At 39.1% G+C, this 19084-nt stretch overlaps 1 protein-coding gene across 2 annotated transcripts in view; it reads right to left on the reverse strand.

Annotated features, from left to right (window-relative positions):
• Window positions 1-60: 60 nt before the first annotated feature.
• The window catches only part of ZNF407 (zinc finger protein 407), a 334136-nt gene continuing 315112 nt past the window's right edge, over window positions 61-19084 (reverse strand). For both annotated transcript variants that reach the window (XM_085220678.1, XM_085220677.1), the window contains one exon: window positions 61-2570. In XM_085220678.1, the coding sequence (XP_085076804.1) occupies window positions 1219-2570 (1352 nt within the window). In that variant the 3' untranslated portion in view covers window positions 61-1218. The remainder of the gene's footprint in view (window positions 2571-19084) is intronic.

Genomic DNA, 19084 nt, shown 5'->3' on the forward strand with positions numbered 1-19084 from the left:
GCTCCTGCTGACTGAATGCCACTTCTGTTATTGATTAATATTAAAAATCATGATGCTCTATTTGAATGCTAACATTTTATTTGAAAGACAAAAAAAAACCAAAACAAAACAAAACGAAAGCAAAAAACTTGCCAGTTTATATTTTACAATTTTGTTGCTTTTTTTTTAAAGGAACAAAAGCAGTTGTATCATGAGACAAATCTTCTCAACATGAACTTGCATTGAACAATTGCAGTATATCCACCACAAAATAATTGACATTCCAGACTATGCAAGAAATACAAGGTCACCTTTTTTTTTTTTCCTACTTGTTAATGTCAATGTCAGAATTTCCTTTAAAAACCCCCAGAACGTTTCAAAAGTAGCTCACAAAATGAACTGTGAAATGGTATTTATATGAAGCACAATTTATAAGAACAGCAAAACATTGACAGTGAGAATATTTTTTCAAAAACTGCACATTTTCTATGTAGGACTCACAAGCTAAATTTAAGTGGAAGATAGAGGCATCAAATGCTTGTTTTCTGAATGTGTATAATCTACAATTTTCCGAAACATTGCATTTTCAGCTCTTAGGAAAAGTCCTATGTGATACCAGGAAGCAGTAAGCTACTATTAACAATTTCATTCTAGATGCAGAAAATACTTATTTTGATGACATCTTTTTCACCAGGGATATTTGAAAGTAGGATTCTAGAAAGGAGAATGTCACCTGTTCTTCTCCAAAATAAAGAAGGGCACCAATTTCAGTATGTAAGCTTACTCGATCCCCTTGTTCTTGTAATGATGCACTTTTTGGTATTTTTTGCTTATTTACCTTTATAAAATGTACATACGTGTGAAAATATTTTATTCCTAGAATTATGTTAGGCAAAAAAGACAGAAGGCAGGGACTTACCCTGAGATAAAAAAAGACCATCTGAAAAACAAACCAAAGCAGTGAACAGAACAATACCTAGTTGTGAGGGGAAGGGGTGTATTTCTATCCTCTTCTAATACATTTGCTGTAAAATAATCCCGTATCATAATTCTCAGAGCTATTGTGACAAGACTATACTTTTCAGTGAACTCCTCCTAGTCGCTGACCTTCTCCTCCCACAGGGTGCGTATTTGTTACCTGCCTAGGAAGATACCGCGTGCAGAAGGTTTTACAGAAGAAGTTCGAGGATCTGGTTGTTTCCAGCTTTGTCCTGCATCGAGCCCAGGAGATAAAGCTCTTCATGCTTCTTGTACTTCGTTATCATCTCTCTGGCCCTCAATGACTTGTGAGCCACCCTCTGTATAAATGACCATGCTTGTTAGCTGTTCTCCTGCTCTATCAGGGGATTCAGGTTTCACAGCGGTACCAGCCTGTAAAATCTCCTGAGACCCGGCCGCCTCTATCACAGCGTGCGAGTACACACCGGGCTCACTCTGCACGTCTGGTTGCAATTCTGTGACAATGTAGTGGGTCGCACCTTCTGAGAAGTTGCCATCAGAACCTTGAACCATGGCTTGAGCTATTTCTTCTGTGACAATAATCTGCGATATCTCCCCATCTGAATCAACTAAATCCATGTGTTCGCTTTGGACGCTGAGTGCATGGCTACCAGCTTCCTGCATAATTATCTGAGAGCCTTCTCCAGCTACCATATGCACAGTCCCCTCCTCATTTACAATGACCTGAGTGACACCTTCTTTTATCAGCTGATCGGCTGCAGCTGTATCACATACAGCAAAATGTAATACTCCTTGGACCATTTTCTTGAAGGCAGCCTGAGCTCTCTCCTGAGATGCAATTATAGCCGATGGGTGCATGACCTGCGTCACTACTTCCATAGGTTTGGTGTCTTCCTGAGTCTCTTGAACTTCATGGAACATTTGTATTTCTTGTCTCCCCGCATCACTGGGAACACTGGGCACCTCTGGGTTTGGCATTTGCAAGAAATCTTTGTGACCAGACCTGCTTCTGTCAGGGAGTCCAGATTTGTTTTCCACTTCACCCAGCTCTGTTACAGCACAAAGCAAGGCATCTAATGCTGAAGAGGAGTCTGGAGGATGTACTGTAGCTTCAGAAGGCTCCAAAACTTCCTGTTGCATTATCTGTTGCAGTACAGCACCACTGGAGTCAGGAACTGCATCTATAGGAACAGCCTCCTCCATATCAGTTCCTGTTACTGAGCCTTCAACCACTACTACCTGTGTTGCACCATCTGCCAGCTGCTCAGTAAGTATCTGCCCTGGAACCATACTGCTCACATCAGAGCTGTTCTGATCTGTAGCTATGACCTGCCCGTCTTCTGTAATATGGACTACCCTGGCCATTTGACCAGCCATTGCCAGAGTCTGAAGGGTCGCCGCTGCTGTTTCTTCTGCAGAGACATCAAATGCAAAGTCACCATCGTATCCTTGAATAATAATAACTTGCTGAACTTGTTCAGGCGATGGTTGCTGTCTCCTGCTGCCTCGAAAGACCCTCTCTTTAACTGGAGAAACCTCTCCCAGCGCTGCTGCAGTAAAAGGACTGGCAGTTTCCACAAAGGTTGCTCCTTGCCCCTTCAGTCGGCATTCATAAGACTTGGATACAATGCCTACAAGATAAAAATATTCTGTTAACGTGGTATCATGGCAAATATCAGTTCATTACTTCGGCAATTTGTAGCTTAAATGAAAAAAAATTCCTTGACAATTGTTAGTTTTCACTGGCAGAAAACACAGATAAAATGAGCAAGCAAACAAAACCAATTTGCATGTTTTCCAAATAACATATTTACAGGTTGAAGTAATTGCTGAGTTTAACAATGCTGCAGCTTATTAACAATTTAAATGTGTTTTTAAAACTATGCTGTATTAAAAAAAAAAAAAAGCCTAGATAAATACAGTATACAGTTAAAAGCCATTAACACATCTTTTATAGAAGATCCTATTGGTGATATCTCAGTACTTCGGTAATGAATTTTAGGATCATACATTTTCTTAAACATATCCATGTGTGAAAAACTGTGGCTGATCTTCTTAAAACCCTGCTTTTGTTGGCGAGATAATTGCCATGCTGTCAGTTTGATGCCATTGTCTTCCCCTTCATTTCCCACCTAGCATCTTAAGATAGCAATAGCAAATGGCAGGATGGAGTATGTGCCTAGGTTTGTGGTTAATCAGTACTGTTCCTTTGTAATAGTGTAATGAATGTATAGAATTTGTTTTTCTTTAATGCATGATCAAGGCCAGGGGAGGGTTAGACTTGGTATTAGGAAGAATTTTTTCACAGTGAGGATGGTTGTGCATTGGAACAGACTGCCCAGGAAAGCGATGGAGTCCCCATCCCTGGAGGTATTCAAGAGATGTGTGGACATGACACCAAGGGACACAGTTTAGTGATGGGACTCAGTAGATCATGTTGATGTTTGGACTTGATCTTGAAGGTCTTTTTCAACCCAGATGAATCTATGATTCTATGGTCTTTTTCAACACACTTTACTGACTCAGCTCACTAACCTAATTACCCAGAGAAAACAGTCAGTTGTTTTCTCACTCTAAGCAGGATGTCCTGTACAATTACTGGCCAGAGAAAACTCAGTCACACTTCTTAATTATGTCTACATGAAATCAATTAATAGACAAAAATATTGGTATCTCCATATTGCAACTGCTTACTTTGCTACTCAGTCACATTTTTTGTCATTGTAGGTTTGCTCCTCAGTTCTCCACACTTATACTAAAGCTTTGGCAAAGCAAAAGATGCCCACGGCTGCAGGAAGTCTTGTACACCATCTGCAGAGCATGGCCTCAGATTGCTCATTTACTTGAATGTAATTTCACACTTGTGAAATGTGCTACGCTGAGACTGAGTACTTGGCATCTTTGTGGCGTCTTTGTTGATAATGCTTAGGTGACCTAATATGCCAAAATAACATTGGTGCCTAAAAAACCAGGCTCTTGCTTGCATCTATCTATCTATCTCTTCATTTTTTTCTATTACAAAGCTTCTGGTAGAGAACTAAAGAGGCGATTTTGTTATGCTGAAAGGCTGCATCACTTTCAGAAGTCTCAGCTGACATTATAAAACTTTCTCCATCTTAGTTTGCAAGGCAGGTTATCTGTGGAAAAGAAAATTAACAATTTAAACCATTAGAGTGTTTCCAAGTGATGCTGCATGATGTATCTGGCACATGCAATTGAAGTACATTTTGTCAGGCATAAGCAGTAAGGAGGCTTACTGCGGTAGGGCTGGTTCTTATCCCCACTTTTCCTCTGCTCTCTGTAGGCACTGACATTCACGAGACCCCCCAAAGAGCAGAAAAATAGGAAAGGGAAATCAACATAAAATGACAATTATCTTAGCTCCTCCACATTTTATAATACAGTAGAAGTAATTAATTCTCTCAGGAATCTTGCTTTGTTGACGTGATAAAAGAGGAGCCTGGCAGTGATGTGGCACAAAATCAAAATAACTCTACAAATCACGCGTTTTCTGCAGGATTTCAAAATCAAAATAACACGGCGATCATAATTTTTCACGTGCATGCAGCAAAATCATGACATCTTTCCCTTAAGATAATGATAATTTTTGCACAGGACACAGCACCACTGCATCGAAGAGAAGCTCTGCTCTGGGGAAGGGAAAGAAAAAGGAAATCCATCCTGTTTCGTCTCCTGAAATAATTGCTGTACCCGTGAATCTCTGCAACTCCGGCCTTTACCGTGCAATTGAACGGGAAGTCTCTTGGGTGAAGAGCTACCCAGTGAATCCCTTGCAGCACTGATAATTATGCCATTCTGACTGCTTACTTAATCTATTTGAATCCAGAGGTGAGTTAAGCCACTTCCTGACCATTAAAGTAAACTGCATGGGTAAATACTGCTGTCACTAAGGAGTGTGATGAAGCTTAACTACACCAACATCTTAACCTCGGCTCGGTGCAACCCTAGCTATTCCATCACAGTTCATAAATGCGATTGCAGGTCCATCTTTTGATTCAGCAATTTAATAACTTCGAGTGCTGTCAGTACTGCTTTGAAAAATGGCTCCTATAAAATGTAACAGCCTCAATCAGACTGTAAAAGATTCACCCACTGAAGATTCTTCCATTTCAACTATAATGAATTAATGTTGAGCAATGTAGAAGTTCAAGTGTCATTTAAACTAATGTGAATCTACTGTAACTTTAAATTTTAACTGGACTATGACCAAGAATTTACTGGGAACATCAGCTTCAATTTCAGTGATTTTTCATGGTAAATACGAACTGCAGATTTTACTGGTTTTCTTTTGTTTTACAAGTGAAAAGCCAAGCAGGGAAGATATTTAGAAAACAACATATTTTGAGGCTTAGCTGCTATTTCAACTTTGGAACAGTGCATTTTTTTATGTAGCACTGCTATCCAGCCCATTTGTAGGAGTTTTTATGCATTTAAGGAGTATGTCACATTATTGGACTGTATGTAGTAACAAATCATGTTGTCCTAGTAAATTCAGTCTGCCTCTAACCCCCTCTTAGAAGCTGGGAAAGAGAAGGGCTAAGTGTTGGCTGACATGGCAAACATAAGCTGCAATGCAAGCCCACATTAATATTAGGAAAACTGGACTTGTTGCTGATTGCATGTCACTGCAAATTAAGAAGATACACAAACAGGCATTAAAATGACAAAATATAATGATATGAGAGCTCATATTCGGACAATTTGTAAAGAGGTGTTTCATATCTAGGGGTGCAATGATCACAGAATTGGTTTCTTTCCAAGAAGTCTGTCATTTCAGCGGGGCCATTATTTATCAGTTGGAGTCCTGAGCAACTGTTAGTTTTTTATTTGAAAATGTCAGGATTTTTTAGACATTAAATCCATATTCACAGGTTATTTTAATTCTCGGAGACCACAAAGTCCCAAAATAGGGCTAAAAGAAACGCTTTGATGTTTAATGTGCTTTTGGGAAACTACAAATAGGGTTTAGTACCTTCTCCCCTCTCTTTTCCTCAGCACCTGACTTCCTTTTGTGTGTCTGTTTTATTCTTTTGTTACTGTCATCATTTGTTCCCTACAGAATAAATACCTTATTCTTTTGTTAAGCTTACATTTAATTAAAATGTACAGGATTTGTGCAGTAAACTCGAATGAAACAAATAAAACAAGGGCCCCCTCTCTTGAAGGCATACGTTGTGAATGAAAAATGTCATTACAGACTAAAAAATTTTGCAGTAAACAGGGCCTACAGAGAGAAGTTTCCCCCGTAATGACATCCATAAAATACACAAATGGCACTTTTAGTACCATCCTGAATATGGCATTTTCTGTGCTCTACACACAATCTAAATGGTTTGATCATAGAGCATAATACTCCATTGGGTTTATAGAACAATCAATGTTCCATAAAATGATGTATTTATCCAATAGTAGGCTCAGCAGTTACTGGTGTATGACATTGTAGGACACTGGCTTTGTACTGTTCAGCAGCACACATGCTGGCTGTAAAACTTATCTAACACTACTTCAACAACTTCATCTCATCTGTGTCAAGTAATTTGTTGAAGCCTCAGCTTGGTTTAAAAAAACTTGTAATAAAAATTCATAGGATTTTCAGGAGAATGAAAGCTGATGACAATAGCGAGGTCACATTGCGGCGCCACGCGAGGGGTCGGGGGTCAGCTGCAGTTCTAAAACAGAAAGTAGATTTCATGCATCGTGTAGCAGATAAAGACGGCATTAAGGAGGCTTGTCTTAGAAAGAAATGCCTAATGCCTTAGGAAAGTCTCTGCTAATATTGTATGTAAAGCACCGCTTTGCTCTCCGCCAGCCGCCTCCTCAGAATTTTAAGCCTTGCCCCAAAGTTGTGGCAGCGGCCGCGCATGGTGAGGCCAGGCACAGGATCTCCTTCCCGAGGAGCACCTTGAGGACAAAGCAGTAAGTCAGAAATGAAATAATCTATTACGACAAAGGAAATGATCTGCATTTACACAGCAAGCTTGAAACAGCTCTTGTGCCGTTCCTGAGAAAGTTCCAGGTGACCTGATTTATAGCATCTTTTTCTGCAATGCTTAATTTTTTTTTACTTTGGTGATTAGGAGTGTTATTTATTGACATCTACAAAAATTTGGTATCTAGTAAAATGTGATGGATATTAAATAATGCGAATGCAAAGTAACATCTTTTTGTTCAGCTAAAAACAATCCTCCTGCAATTACAACATACAGAAAATTACATTGGCAACCATTTGAATGAGCAACTGATTTTTTTATTTTAAAGTTACTGCCTCCATGACAATAAAATATTTTGACTGGTATGTTAAGCTCGCCGTTCAAGTTCATAAAGAAGCAATTTAGGCCTTGATCCTGCTGAAAATCTAATCACGCTCCAAATTTCTACACTCTTTTCTTTCCTGTTTTTTTTTTTTTTTTTTTTTTTTGTTTTGTTTTTTTTTTTTAACTACCTCTAATTGATTAAGTGCAGTGCAGTGTAAGAATTGTAGCATGCACACTTTGGGATTTTCTTGATTTTTGGAAACCATAACAATAAACCACGTTTTTTCAAATCTCTGCTCCTTACACATAGTCAAATCCTTTTTCTTTTCTAAGGTTTTTTATGTGCAAGCTATACAGGAGCCAGCATTTTCAAAACCAGCTAGTTAAGCTACTAAATAAAAGAGGTTGTGAAGGCTCATTCATATTTTCTACTGAGGAAAGAAAACAGGATGGGTCAAACCAAAAAGCGAAATAAATCAGCAAGCCAAAAGGGCTCTGTCAGAACTATTATGTCCACAAAGGCAACATACATTTGTAAAGGAGTACACATAAGTATACCTATAGGGAACTTAACCAGCTCCCTAAGAGACATAAAAAAGTCCACCATTATATAAATGGTAATAAGAGAGAGATACCAACACAGTGATTTTTTCTTCTCAGAACATTATTACCGAAAAAAGATAATTAATACAACCAATTCCCAATTACTGCAAATAGTTCATTTTGTACTTAAAAATTCAGAAGTGTCATGCTTGATGCTAAAACTAAAGATGTCCTTGGCTTCTAGCATTGTTATTTATCCACCAGCACATACAGAATCTTCAAGGTCTTCTAAGAATTGCTTGTACAAAGGATGAAGTTTTAACCTTTCAGGTATCTTAAACAAAGAAGCAGATGTCCTTTTAGCTTCTTAAAATGTAAAAGGAAACAATTTTCTGTTTCTCTTTTGATAACCAGACTCAAAGTTCCTGTTTGTTATTTTTGCATCCCATACCTTAGAGGACTATGTCAGCACCAACAACAAAGAAATTAAACAAGAAATAGCCACCAAAATAAATAGCTAAGCCATTCAGTTGCGATGTTTAGACAGTTGGTTTGGTTTGGTTTAGTTCCCCTCTAGTGTCCAATTAACCTTTGGGAAAAGGCCTTCTCTGTGAAAGAATTCAGTTTCTCTTTCCTTGTGCTCAAGGTCAAAAATGAACACTATAGAGCCTGGTGTCACAGAAGCTGGGCAAAAAAAAATGAACGTACTGCCACTGCCACTGATGATGGCAAACAGGTACAGTGTTAATGCACAGAGTTTATGACTGCCTAGTGTGCTCACAGCCAGATTTTCTTGTAGATTACTTTTCCTCTTTATCCACTTGCCACCGCATACATAGGCTTTTTCTTCTCCAGTCCCAGTTATGAGCAAAAGCCTCATTGAGGCACATACAGCAATTACCTATATGGACGAGTAGCATTAGGAATATATTTGGAGTATTTTAGCTAGTTTTTCCAATACAATTTAGCAGCTGGAGATGAAGATAGCCAGCTTGGACATTTCTTCGCAGATCAGCTTCAAAGGCTGCTCTGGCCCTCAGTCTGGGAACGACTGACATTGATGCTACACGAATGGACTTTTACTGCTTTAATCCCGCAGTGCAATGGGAAAGTGCATTTTTAGCACTTCTAAACCAGAATCTGGATTTCAAGAGATGCCAGTTGTGTTTGGTCAGACTGCAGAACTCTGTTTCCAGGGCAGACAGGGCATATGAGATAATGCAAAAAAAAAAAAAAAAAAAAAAGGGAATGCTAATATGAGAAAATCAGAAAAACAAACAAACAAACCACAAGCTCTGATCATAAGACAAATGATCAAGATTTCTAAAATATGTACAATCTCAGATGGTAACTATTTTGTTAAAAAAAAGCTCAAACTACTTTCTGTCATTATTATCTTAACAAGAGTTTCTGTTTTTCAAGAATATATACATTTAGATCCTGGTCTCATAAACATTTATTTATCACGAGTACTGCTTACTGCCATAGTTAGCCTCAATAGTCTCAAAGGGACTAAACATGGTAGCTTGCATTATGCATTGTGTTTGCATAATCAGGCCCTTGGGATTAACAATTCTGAAATTGGCCAGCCTTTCCCAATGTTTGATGTGCATACATGCACTAAGTAGAACAGACACTTGTAAGGGACACCTAAAATAAAACACGATGTTATGAAATGATCAAGCAGAAATTATATTCTCCTGCATACTGATCACATATGAGTATCGTGATTTCCTTTATTTATTTATTCTGATTGATGCAGTCATTCAGTAAAAAGGAGCACCTGTTCTTTTCTTGAGGGCATGTCTCAACCCATTTGAAAAGCAAGGCAGCTTTTAGGCAGAATGTTTGGCAATAACTAGAACTAGTAAGTTTCCCTAGTTATTTTTGTTAGTTAAAATAACAGAGATGCCATTTGCTACATGATAGTCATATCTGCATTTCATTTATCAATTCAACTATATTACACTGTATATTCATATCTTTCCAGAGTAAATTACGGGAAATAACCATTTGTCTTCATTGTAGACACTTTTGTATGTATAGTAGAAAACAAACCTCTATTCAATAACTGCACAGAGGTACCATTAAAATCAAATTTACAGTAAACAGAACCTGCAGCTGGGGTAAAACACTAACTGTGAGTATTTTAATTATCAGCGAAGCTTTCGGAGGTCTAACATCTGCTCATAGCCAAATGACAGCAGCTGCTCATTTAAAACAATGTGAATTTCTTCTATAAATATTAAAATGAACTGTATGTTTCATGTTCATTGTAGCTATGTTCCTATTGAGCTGTTTGAGTATACAGGGCATTTTCAACTTCTTTCTTGTGGCAAGTTCATAAAGGGCTGACCTCTTCAAAAGAATGAGAGGCAAAGACAGCAAAAATTCTTGAGTCTGTAAATTGAAAATGTTTAAGAGACAGTACTAGAGGTCACCCTCTGCCAAGACATTGCTAGTAAATGCTAACAAAACATCAGCAATAAGTTCAGTGCATTGTAGTAACTTCAAGGACAAGACTTCTCAGGATGCAAGGTGTCAAGGAGTCTACAGGATGGATTATCAGAAAAGCTAGCACTCACTGAATAAGTAGAAGCAATTAATGCAGAAAAATTACCAGAAAAAACATTCTAATTCAATATTCAAAGCATCAGAGGAGATGAACGTACTGTCTTTTATGGACTTCGTCAAAATCACACCAGAATGAGCACTGATTCATATGATTGGAAGTAATAATCTGCCAGAGAGATGGAGCTATGCTGGGCCAATAGGAGATCAGTTAATTTTGAGAAGAAGGGAGAGCATCATAACTTAATTAGCAGCTTTTTTTCTGGACCCTCCATACAGTTCAATATCTCATCTGCTGGAATTACAGGAAAGAAATAGGAGAAGTGACACGTGCTCAAGTGATCACGGTTGGTCCAGTGAGAGCAGGTATTAAAGTGTTTCAGAAAAAAAACAAAGGAAGGAAGTGGGAGTTTTAACTTACACACATTTCAATGGGGCAAGACCTATTTATTTGCTTTCATAGCATCAAACACAATTCTAGTGGATAATAATATTTGTAAAATTTTGCAATAGACCTAAAGCACTATGATTACTTAGTATTAAGAAAACCACAGGTCATGCCACATCAAGGACGGGATGAGAGAACTGATGCTGTTCAGCCTGGAGAAGAGAAGGCTGCAAGGTGACCTGAGAGTGGCCTTTTGATATCTAAAGGGGTGCTACAGGAAAGAAGGAGACAGACTCTTTAGCAGGGTTTGTGGTGACAGAACAAGGGGAAATGTCCTCAAGCTCAAAGAGGATAGATTTAGGTTGGATATAAGAAAAAAGTCTTTCATGGTGAGGGTGGTGAAACACTGGAAGAGACTGCCTGGAGATGTGGTTGATGCCCTGTCCCTGGAGACTTCTAATGTGAGGCTGGATTAGGCCCTGGGCAACCTGATCTATCCATGTATGTCCAAGGGATTTGGATTAGATGACCTTTACAGGTCCTTTCCAACTCTAAAGCTTCTATGATTCTATGATTTTCACCTTTTGAAATAAAAAGATGAGATGTTCAGCTTTACATATATACCCATGACACAGAATCAACCACAGCTGTCCCCAGACTGGTACATGGCATCAGATAAAGATGGATTAATTATACAGGTGGTTGCTAGGCTTTACCACCAGATTTCCCACCCCAGAGTCGGTGTCAATGCAGTGTGTCCCAATGCTTATGAGAAGGAGTAAACAGCAGGTGGGCTTCCCTCTGCTGCCCTATCACTTCACCTGAGGCACAGGGAGCATCGAGGCTGAAAATGCCTAAAGAGATGATTGCTGAAAAAGATGTTGATTCTTCAGTTCAGAGTATCACAGGCTCAGAAGTATCTATGGGGTTATTTAAGAAATGCAAAATAACATATGTGCTGGTTCTGTGAGGTGGGATGAGAAGAATCATAGGATTATAGAATGGCTTGGGTTTGAAGGGACCTCAAGGATCATCAAGCTCCAACCCCCCCTGCCACAGGCAGGGCCGCCAATCTCCACATTTAATACTAGACCAGAGTGCCCAGGGTCCCATCCAACCTGGCCAGGGTTGGGGTTGGGGTGTCCAAAACCTCTCTGGGCAGCCTGTTCCAGCACCTCACCACTCTCACACTAAAGAACTATCCCCGATAACCAACCTAAATCTTCCCTCCTTAAGTGAAGTGAAGGTTGGAAAGACAGGTAACTCTTTTATACCACTTTTGAGGGTTGAGTTTGTGCCAAAGTGTTCATGATTCACTTCTGGTGAAGGATGGAAGCAACATGTTTCCAGCATATCTTCAAAGGAAGAGCTGTTCATATAATTGACCCTTTACACAGTCAGAGATGTATTTCCAGTGCTACTGATACAGTAGTACCTAAATGAGCTGTCTTCCACTCCCAGTATTAGATGGCACTAAGCTGTACATAGATAGAAGACACCAAAGGAGGTGCTTCCTGAGCCACCGCTGATGCAGGAATCACAATATCGGCATGTATAGGAAAAGCAGAGCAACTCAAGCTGCTTCCACTCAGCTGCAAAGTTGTGTTCCAAATCTGAGTAATTCTCATGTTACACTGTCAATAAAACTACCCAAACAGTTGATCAGCTTGAGGTAGAAATCTACAGCCTTTAGATGGAATATGGAGATAATAATAAATTCTGAGGAAGTGTTAACAACATAATGGAGACAAAACAGGATGTAACAAAAGCAAATACAAAACAATGCAAGATTCAACTTGTGCTGCTACACACTAATACTTGTGGGGAAAGTAAACATGCAAAAAATGACATCCAGTAAGAGAGAATTCCCTTGAGAACTATAATGACAGCAGTCATCAAATTAGATGTGAGTTTATGAAAAGATAAAACAGGAAAAGAAAACAGGCCAAAGCAATTTTTAATTGCATGTTCAAAGGCATGTCTCCTGTACATTTTTCTGGTAAACCTACAACTAAATTATGTCTCAGCCTCACCAGGGGAGAGACACTGACTAAAGAATATTCAGAACAGTGAAATAAAAATTACTAGAAGGATGGTTTTCATGGAAATTTCGAAATTCTGTCTGCAAAAATTTCTAATTTTTAATGCAAAAGCTGAAGAGGGAGGAAAATTCTTGGCACTTGTGGAACAGCATAATCTGATTTTGACGAAATGCTGTAACATTCAAGCCACAATGTAGGACGAGGTTTGGATGTAGTAAGCAATGGAAGGCCTACACCGATGTCTAGGGCTTCCAGGTGCCAGAGAAGCTATGCTCCCAGAAGGAATAAATCAACTGCAAGAGAGCTGGAATAGGATTTAACCTGACTCATCACCATTTGCACTGCAAATCCATACCCTTCCACAACAGCTCAGTGAAATGTGGCATGTGATTCTCCAGTAACTACTTAGTTAACTTCTGTAAACAACTCCATGGTGAACTGAAGTTCACCCAAGGCTGTGGCGCCTTGAGTCTTAAAAAGCCAAAGAATTCGTAATGACTGTCAATCATACAGAGCATGAATCTTGCTCAAATATGGACTAGTAAACAAACCCTCCCATTCTGTCAGGTCATCTCATTAGCTCTTCTTACTTTTTAGCTGAGGCCCAATTTAGGTCAGGAAAGGGAGATTACTTCAAAACTTACCAGTGATCAATGTTTTCTAACATATATTAAACACTGCTTAGCTCTTAATTTTGATAGCACTTGTTCAAAGAATCGCTGTACATATCTGTCTACAACTGATGCCAAGTGATGTTTAAAACCACATTAATTAAATAATGCAAACACAATTACTCCTAGTATACTTCTCTTTAGCACGCTGCACAGTGCAATGAATGCATGCCTTATTCTGATGGTACATACAACTGCTATAGCACTTTCAGTGGTTAACTGAAATGAACCCCAAGCACTGTTACTGTTTCAGTGCAGTAGACAAAATTTCAGAGGAAGGTATGACAACTTCTGTGAAAGTGGTAAAGCTTGTGATATGTGACAAGACAGAGATCAGATAACACCCCCTAAAAACAAACAAACAAACAAACAAACAAAAAGCCCAACAACCAACACTAGAAGCCTGAAGCTCAGTACGTGGAAGATGTGATTTTCGAAAACATGAGAAACTAACAGCCCCCATCAAAACTCATGTTAAAGGGTTCTTATTTCAGCTACCTTTTTTTTTTTTTTTCTTTTTTTTTAATACTACTTCTTACACCTTTTTCAGCTTCAATAGTTTAGCAAACAGTCTCCTAACTTTTGGCACAGAACAGAAAAAATGCACAGGAGGATGAACTGTGGTCTGTCATTTCAAAGATGTGCAGATTAGAGAACAGCCCATGGCATCACAGGCTGAAGCAGCTGCTGCAAGTCCCAGGTAGGGCGTATGTGGAGATTTTGTAGCTCTGTCTTCTGCTATATGTTCCAGTGCCCCAAAACCTGCTGAGGTTCACCATTCTTGTCAGCGTGTCTCCAAGTATCAGTGGAACAATATTCAGGTGCTTCTACTGAAATAAAAACACTCTAAAGGTACCAGGGTGCTATGTATATATTTTTTTGTAACAAGAAAGTATACATATTAAAATATAGAAGGAATGATAACAATACTAGTACCAGAAAGGACAAGCTACAGGAAGTCGAAAAAATGTATTATTAATTCCACATGCTATTTTTTAGGGTCTCTTTCATGACAGAGTGAATTTTATGCACAATTTTTGGATCTGTGTGCCTAGAGCTAAGTTTCTCTCTGCAGAATTGGGAAGCAAAATAAAATTGGTTTGTCTTCCACTAGTGCTAAGTACAAGCACATGCAAATGCAAACCAAACAGAATGCATTTAAAATCTAATGGCATTTATCTAACTATGTGCCTCTATAACTGTATCTCCTGAATTGCTCACAAAAGTAGTATATTTATCACTAAATAACACAATAAAATGAAAAAGCATTATTCTAACTTTTCAGGCAGAGAAGTGAAAAGCAACAAAAAATCTGTTGCCAAGGTCACACAAGAATTCCCAGGTGTATTGAGGCCCAGACTTATGTCTTAATCATAGCATTATCATTTCTTAGAAGAGTCTATTGTCAGCGCCAAGAGTTGAGGTACTCCATTTACCCACACTGAAGCACCAGTCACATCGCCGCAATTTTCGTGATAATGCCCTGTCAATGAATCAACCCCATGTTCGTGAGCAGAGAGGAGTTCAGTGTCCATGTATCCTATAATGAGGAATGCTGTGCTGCAATCTCTGCTGAGATTGTCATAGGTGTCCACCGATACCATCTGCAATTACAGAATTTTATGAGATGGAAACTGGTTCATTAGGAAAAAGACTCAGCCTACCAGTTCATTTCACAGATGTCAGAAGGTAGACTTCCTGATCATCACGATTCTTGCAAGTGAATAAGGGGCCCGCAGTTAGGTTTTTGGGAACTAAGCATACAACTAATGCTAAGCATAGGCTTAAATGTTTTTCTGAGTTGGACCTTCTGTTAGCTCCAGCCTGTGGCATATTCAAAACGGGAACTTAGTCTCCCTAATTTCTGCTTTAAAAGGGCCAAAGTGCTGTAAGGAAGACACATTTCTTTTGTGGCTATCCAGAAACAAGGCAACATTTATCATAATACACTCCCCTGCACCAAAGTGACCATGTTTCTATTGGAGGTGAACCTTGCTGCCTTTATTTAGTCCTTTTGTTAACAAAAGACTACAGGAAAATTCAAGCCAGCAGTGTTTAGCACAAGCACATAAGAAGCTATGACACAGGTCAGAGCACTGCCATGAATTCTGGGCAGCCTCCAATGCTCTGAGAAGATGCCAATGCCAATCTCTAGCATCCTCAATACCATGAAACACACTTATCCGAGATGTTTCCATTTTCCTTGTGCATCCACCTCAAGTGGCAGCAACAGACATGCTTGAACCATAGTCTCTGGCCTTTCGTATGTTCATTTCATGGGACTGTTTCCATAACAAAGATAGACTCCCTCTGGGTCAATTCATCACAGACTTCCCAAGTTCTGTCCCTCCTACACCTGCTTCTGGTATCCCCCCTGCCTCATCATGAAAAATAAAACAGAACAAAAGCCCACTGAACGCGCAAAAATTATGTCGTAGATTTGTAGATTAATGGGCTGATTCTGGCATCTCAATTCAAATGGATTTACAACCACTGTGTTTAGCCCTGTGTGATTTCAAATAGAATTACTCCTGATGAATTTGAATGCAAATTCACAAAGCATTAAAACAAACCATGTTTAAACTCGTTGGTTCATCAGATGCAAATATTGTGCATTAAGCAGGGAATACCCATTCATGAAAATAATGAAAACTGACACCAATATAATAAAATCATTACAGGTTTATGGATTCTGGGACTTAAACAAGCCATACCCTTGCTTCTCCTAACTGATTAAATGCTTCTTTGCAGTTTATGTTTGATCTGAAATTCAAAACCAAATTACTTTAGTCTTTGAGCCCAGAACCTTGGAAAATTGCTAGGAGGGTCTAACTCAGATTTGCTTGCGGAGAAGGGCCAGATGAGGAAAGGAAGCCTGGGGGGCAGGGGAGCTAGCAGTGCAACTGAGAGCAGGCGGCAGTGAGATAAATTGAGGCTCCCAGACTCTGCCGGCAAGCACCATGTGAACAGCATTGTGCAGAACAAAAGGCAATGATGATAAAATTGGGCACTTTTGTTTTATAAAGCTGGCACAGATGGCTCTGTTACATCACGTGCTTCATTTTTACAAAACCTTAGCTACCTTCACTTTGCATCACGTTTCTAGACGGAGGACTTAAGTGCAGAAGGACAATGGATTGCTCTTTCTTTCTGGGACTGTCCTGTAACAAGCCAGCAAAATGAATGCAACCTTGTAGCTGATGACGTACATCTCTGGACTTGCACCAAAGCACCATGTATAGTGTGGTCCTTCCATTACTCCCTGTTGTTCAATTACTATGAACAACAACTTCCAAGTAAACTTGTAAAACTTCCAAGTAAAATCGTATTTAAACTCTAAATTCTTCTCATAATGATCAGATTTAGAACAGCAAAATATTCCTTGCTGAAGCATGTAATGCTGAGAACGCACTACTTTGCTGCACAATCTATGCGGTATAAAAAGTTCTTTGCTGCATCATGATTTGCTCCAATTTGTGTATAAATATCACTTGTAATAAAAGGAATTGTAACACTGAGTTTTGCTTAAATAACAGCTGCAAAGAGGTTTGCAGATATTATAGCTAACACACAACAGAAAAGTATGGGCAATTGCAATAGCCCTTACTCAAAATCATTATTCTTTTTTTTTTTAATTTATTTTCCCTTTTGTTAATCCATTGACGTCAATTTTAAATATTTTAAACCAGAATATTTAAAGAATTATATTATGAGTGCATAAATAGGAGGGGGAATAACTGTTTACACAAGGTGATAGTGATAGGACAAGGAGGAATGGTTTTAAACAAAGACAGGGAGGTTTAGGTTAGATATTAGGAGGAACATTTTCATACAGATGGGTGGCGATTCACTGGAACTGGTTGCCCAAGGATGCTGTGGATGCCCCATCCCTGGAGGCATTCAAGGCCAGGCTGGATGTGGCTCTGGGCAGCCTGGTCTGGTGGCTGGCGACCCTGCACATAGCAGGGGGGTTGAAAACTAGATGATTTTTGAGGTCCTTTTCAACCCAGCCATTCTATGATATTATGATTATGGGGTGGTCTGAGGCCCATTTGATTTTGATGGCAAAGGTACCATCTAGATGTGCAGCAAACACCAGAAAGCCCATTGTTGTAACTCTCTCTATAAATTGAGTTGGTCGTCCCAGGAAAACTCCTATTTCTGATGACAGCGATGTGTGAGTGAGAAGACCTAACTGTGAAGTCCTTATGTCCTACATTTTCAAATGTGTACGTAAAAGCCCACTTGGCATTTCTATAAAGTAACATGCCACACAACACATGATAGCGTAGCTGATGCTGGACCACGGGGGATTTTATAAGCCCGGCTGCTTTAGCATTGCAGTACTCAATCCAGAACCCAAAATCTCCCTCAGCTTTTATAAACTCTTACCTGGCCAGCAAATCAAAGACTTCCATTTCTATGGCAGCCCTGTGATTTATACCCTTAGCTTGGTTATCTCCAGTGCATGGCACACAGAACAGTATCGGCCAGAGGCTAAGAAGAAAACTGTGGTGACATTCAGGTAATGAAAAAGAATGCCACTGATTCATAATGTAATTAATTTTGGATTAAAAAAGAAAAAAAAATAGATTCTGCTCAATATTTATTATTTAATAACAGCACTCTGTGACCCATCCTGGTATTCAGTTGGCAGTAAGATGCTGCTTAAAAGTGACATAATCCTGAATCTCCTGGGACAGGTACTGTGTTTAACTCTCCTGCTCTTCCCATACCATTTTTTTCATGCCTGTGGTCAACAGAAGTATTTGGGATGGATTTCTTTTCTTAGAAAGAGAGATAGAGAAGTGTGCCACATTCTCTTACCAATTTTGAAACTGCTCCTGAAACTGAACCAAAATAGCTTCTGATTACAGGTATGTTCTGTGAACCATAAGGCAAGTGAAGACTTCTTGCTTTTTTCTCATGACCTGTTGGCTGATTTCTGGAGTGCTGCTAAGAAGCTGCTGTACTACTCACTATGGGCTGAAGTGCTGTGTCAAGATACCTTGGCTTTATGAATTGCTGAATACCAGATCAAACTGAACTTCTCAGTGCTGCACGTATCTTCTGTTCTTTTTTTTTTCTTTTTTCTTTTTTTTTTTTTCCTCTTTCTGCAATGTATGAATGTGGCAGAAGCATAATACTCGAGCATAAAGGACCACCGTAATAAGTATTAGAATGAGATGTACTGGTATGTAGTAAGTGCCAATCTGAGCACTCAAGAGGTGGAATTACGACTTCAGATTTAGGCACTTATTTTAGAAAGTAGATCTCAGAGAATATATAGGGTTGCCCACTTAGCTTGGAAAACTCTGTTCCAATTTTGAAAGCTACTTGTCACTGCAGAGCAATTTTGAAGCAAAGTGGTATGTTTGGTGGCCTCATTTGCATGACAATACCCCGAATGCTCTTCTAGCTCACAGCTACTTCGTGGAAGGGCTGATGCATTCAGGCTTTGAAAATAAACCCAAATCGTGTGGGTGTAGTGGTGCATATCATTTATATATTAAAAGAAAAAGAAAAAAAAAAAGAAAAAAAAAAAGAAAAAAAAAGAAAAAAAAAGCCATGTGCAAAAGGTGGAACTATTAAAATGGGTAATAATTGCAGATAACCAAACTAACGTGCATCATCAGCATATACTAGAAGTCAGTA

This window comes from Meleagris gallopavo, chromosome 3, assembly GCF_905368555.1.
Source record: "Meleagris gallopavo chromosome 3, MGAL_WU_HG_1.1, whole genome shotgun sequence".
NCBI classification, from domain to species: Eukaryota; Metazoa; Chordata; class Aves; order Galliformes; family Phasianidae; genus Meleagris; species Meleagris gallopavo.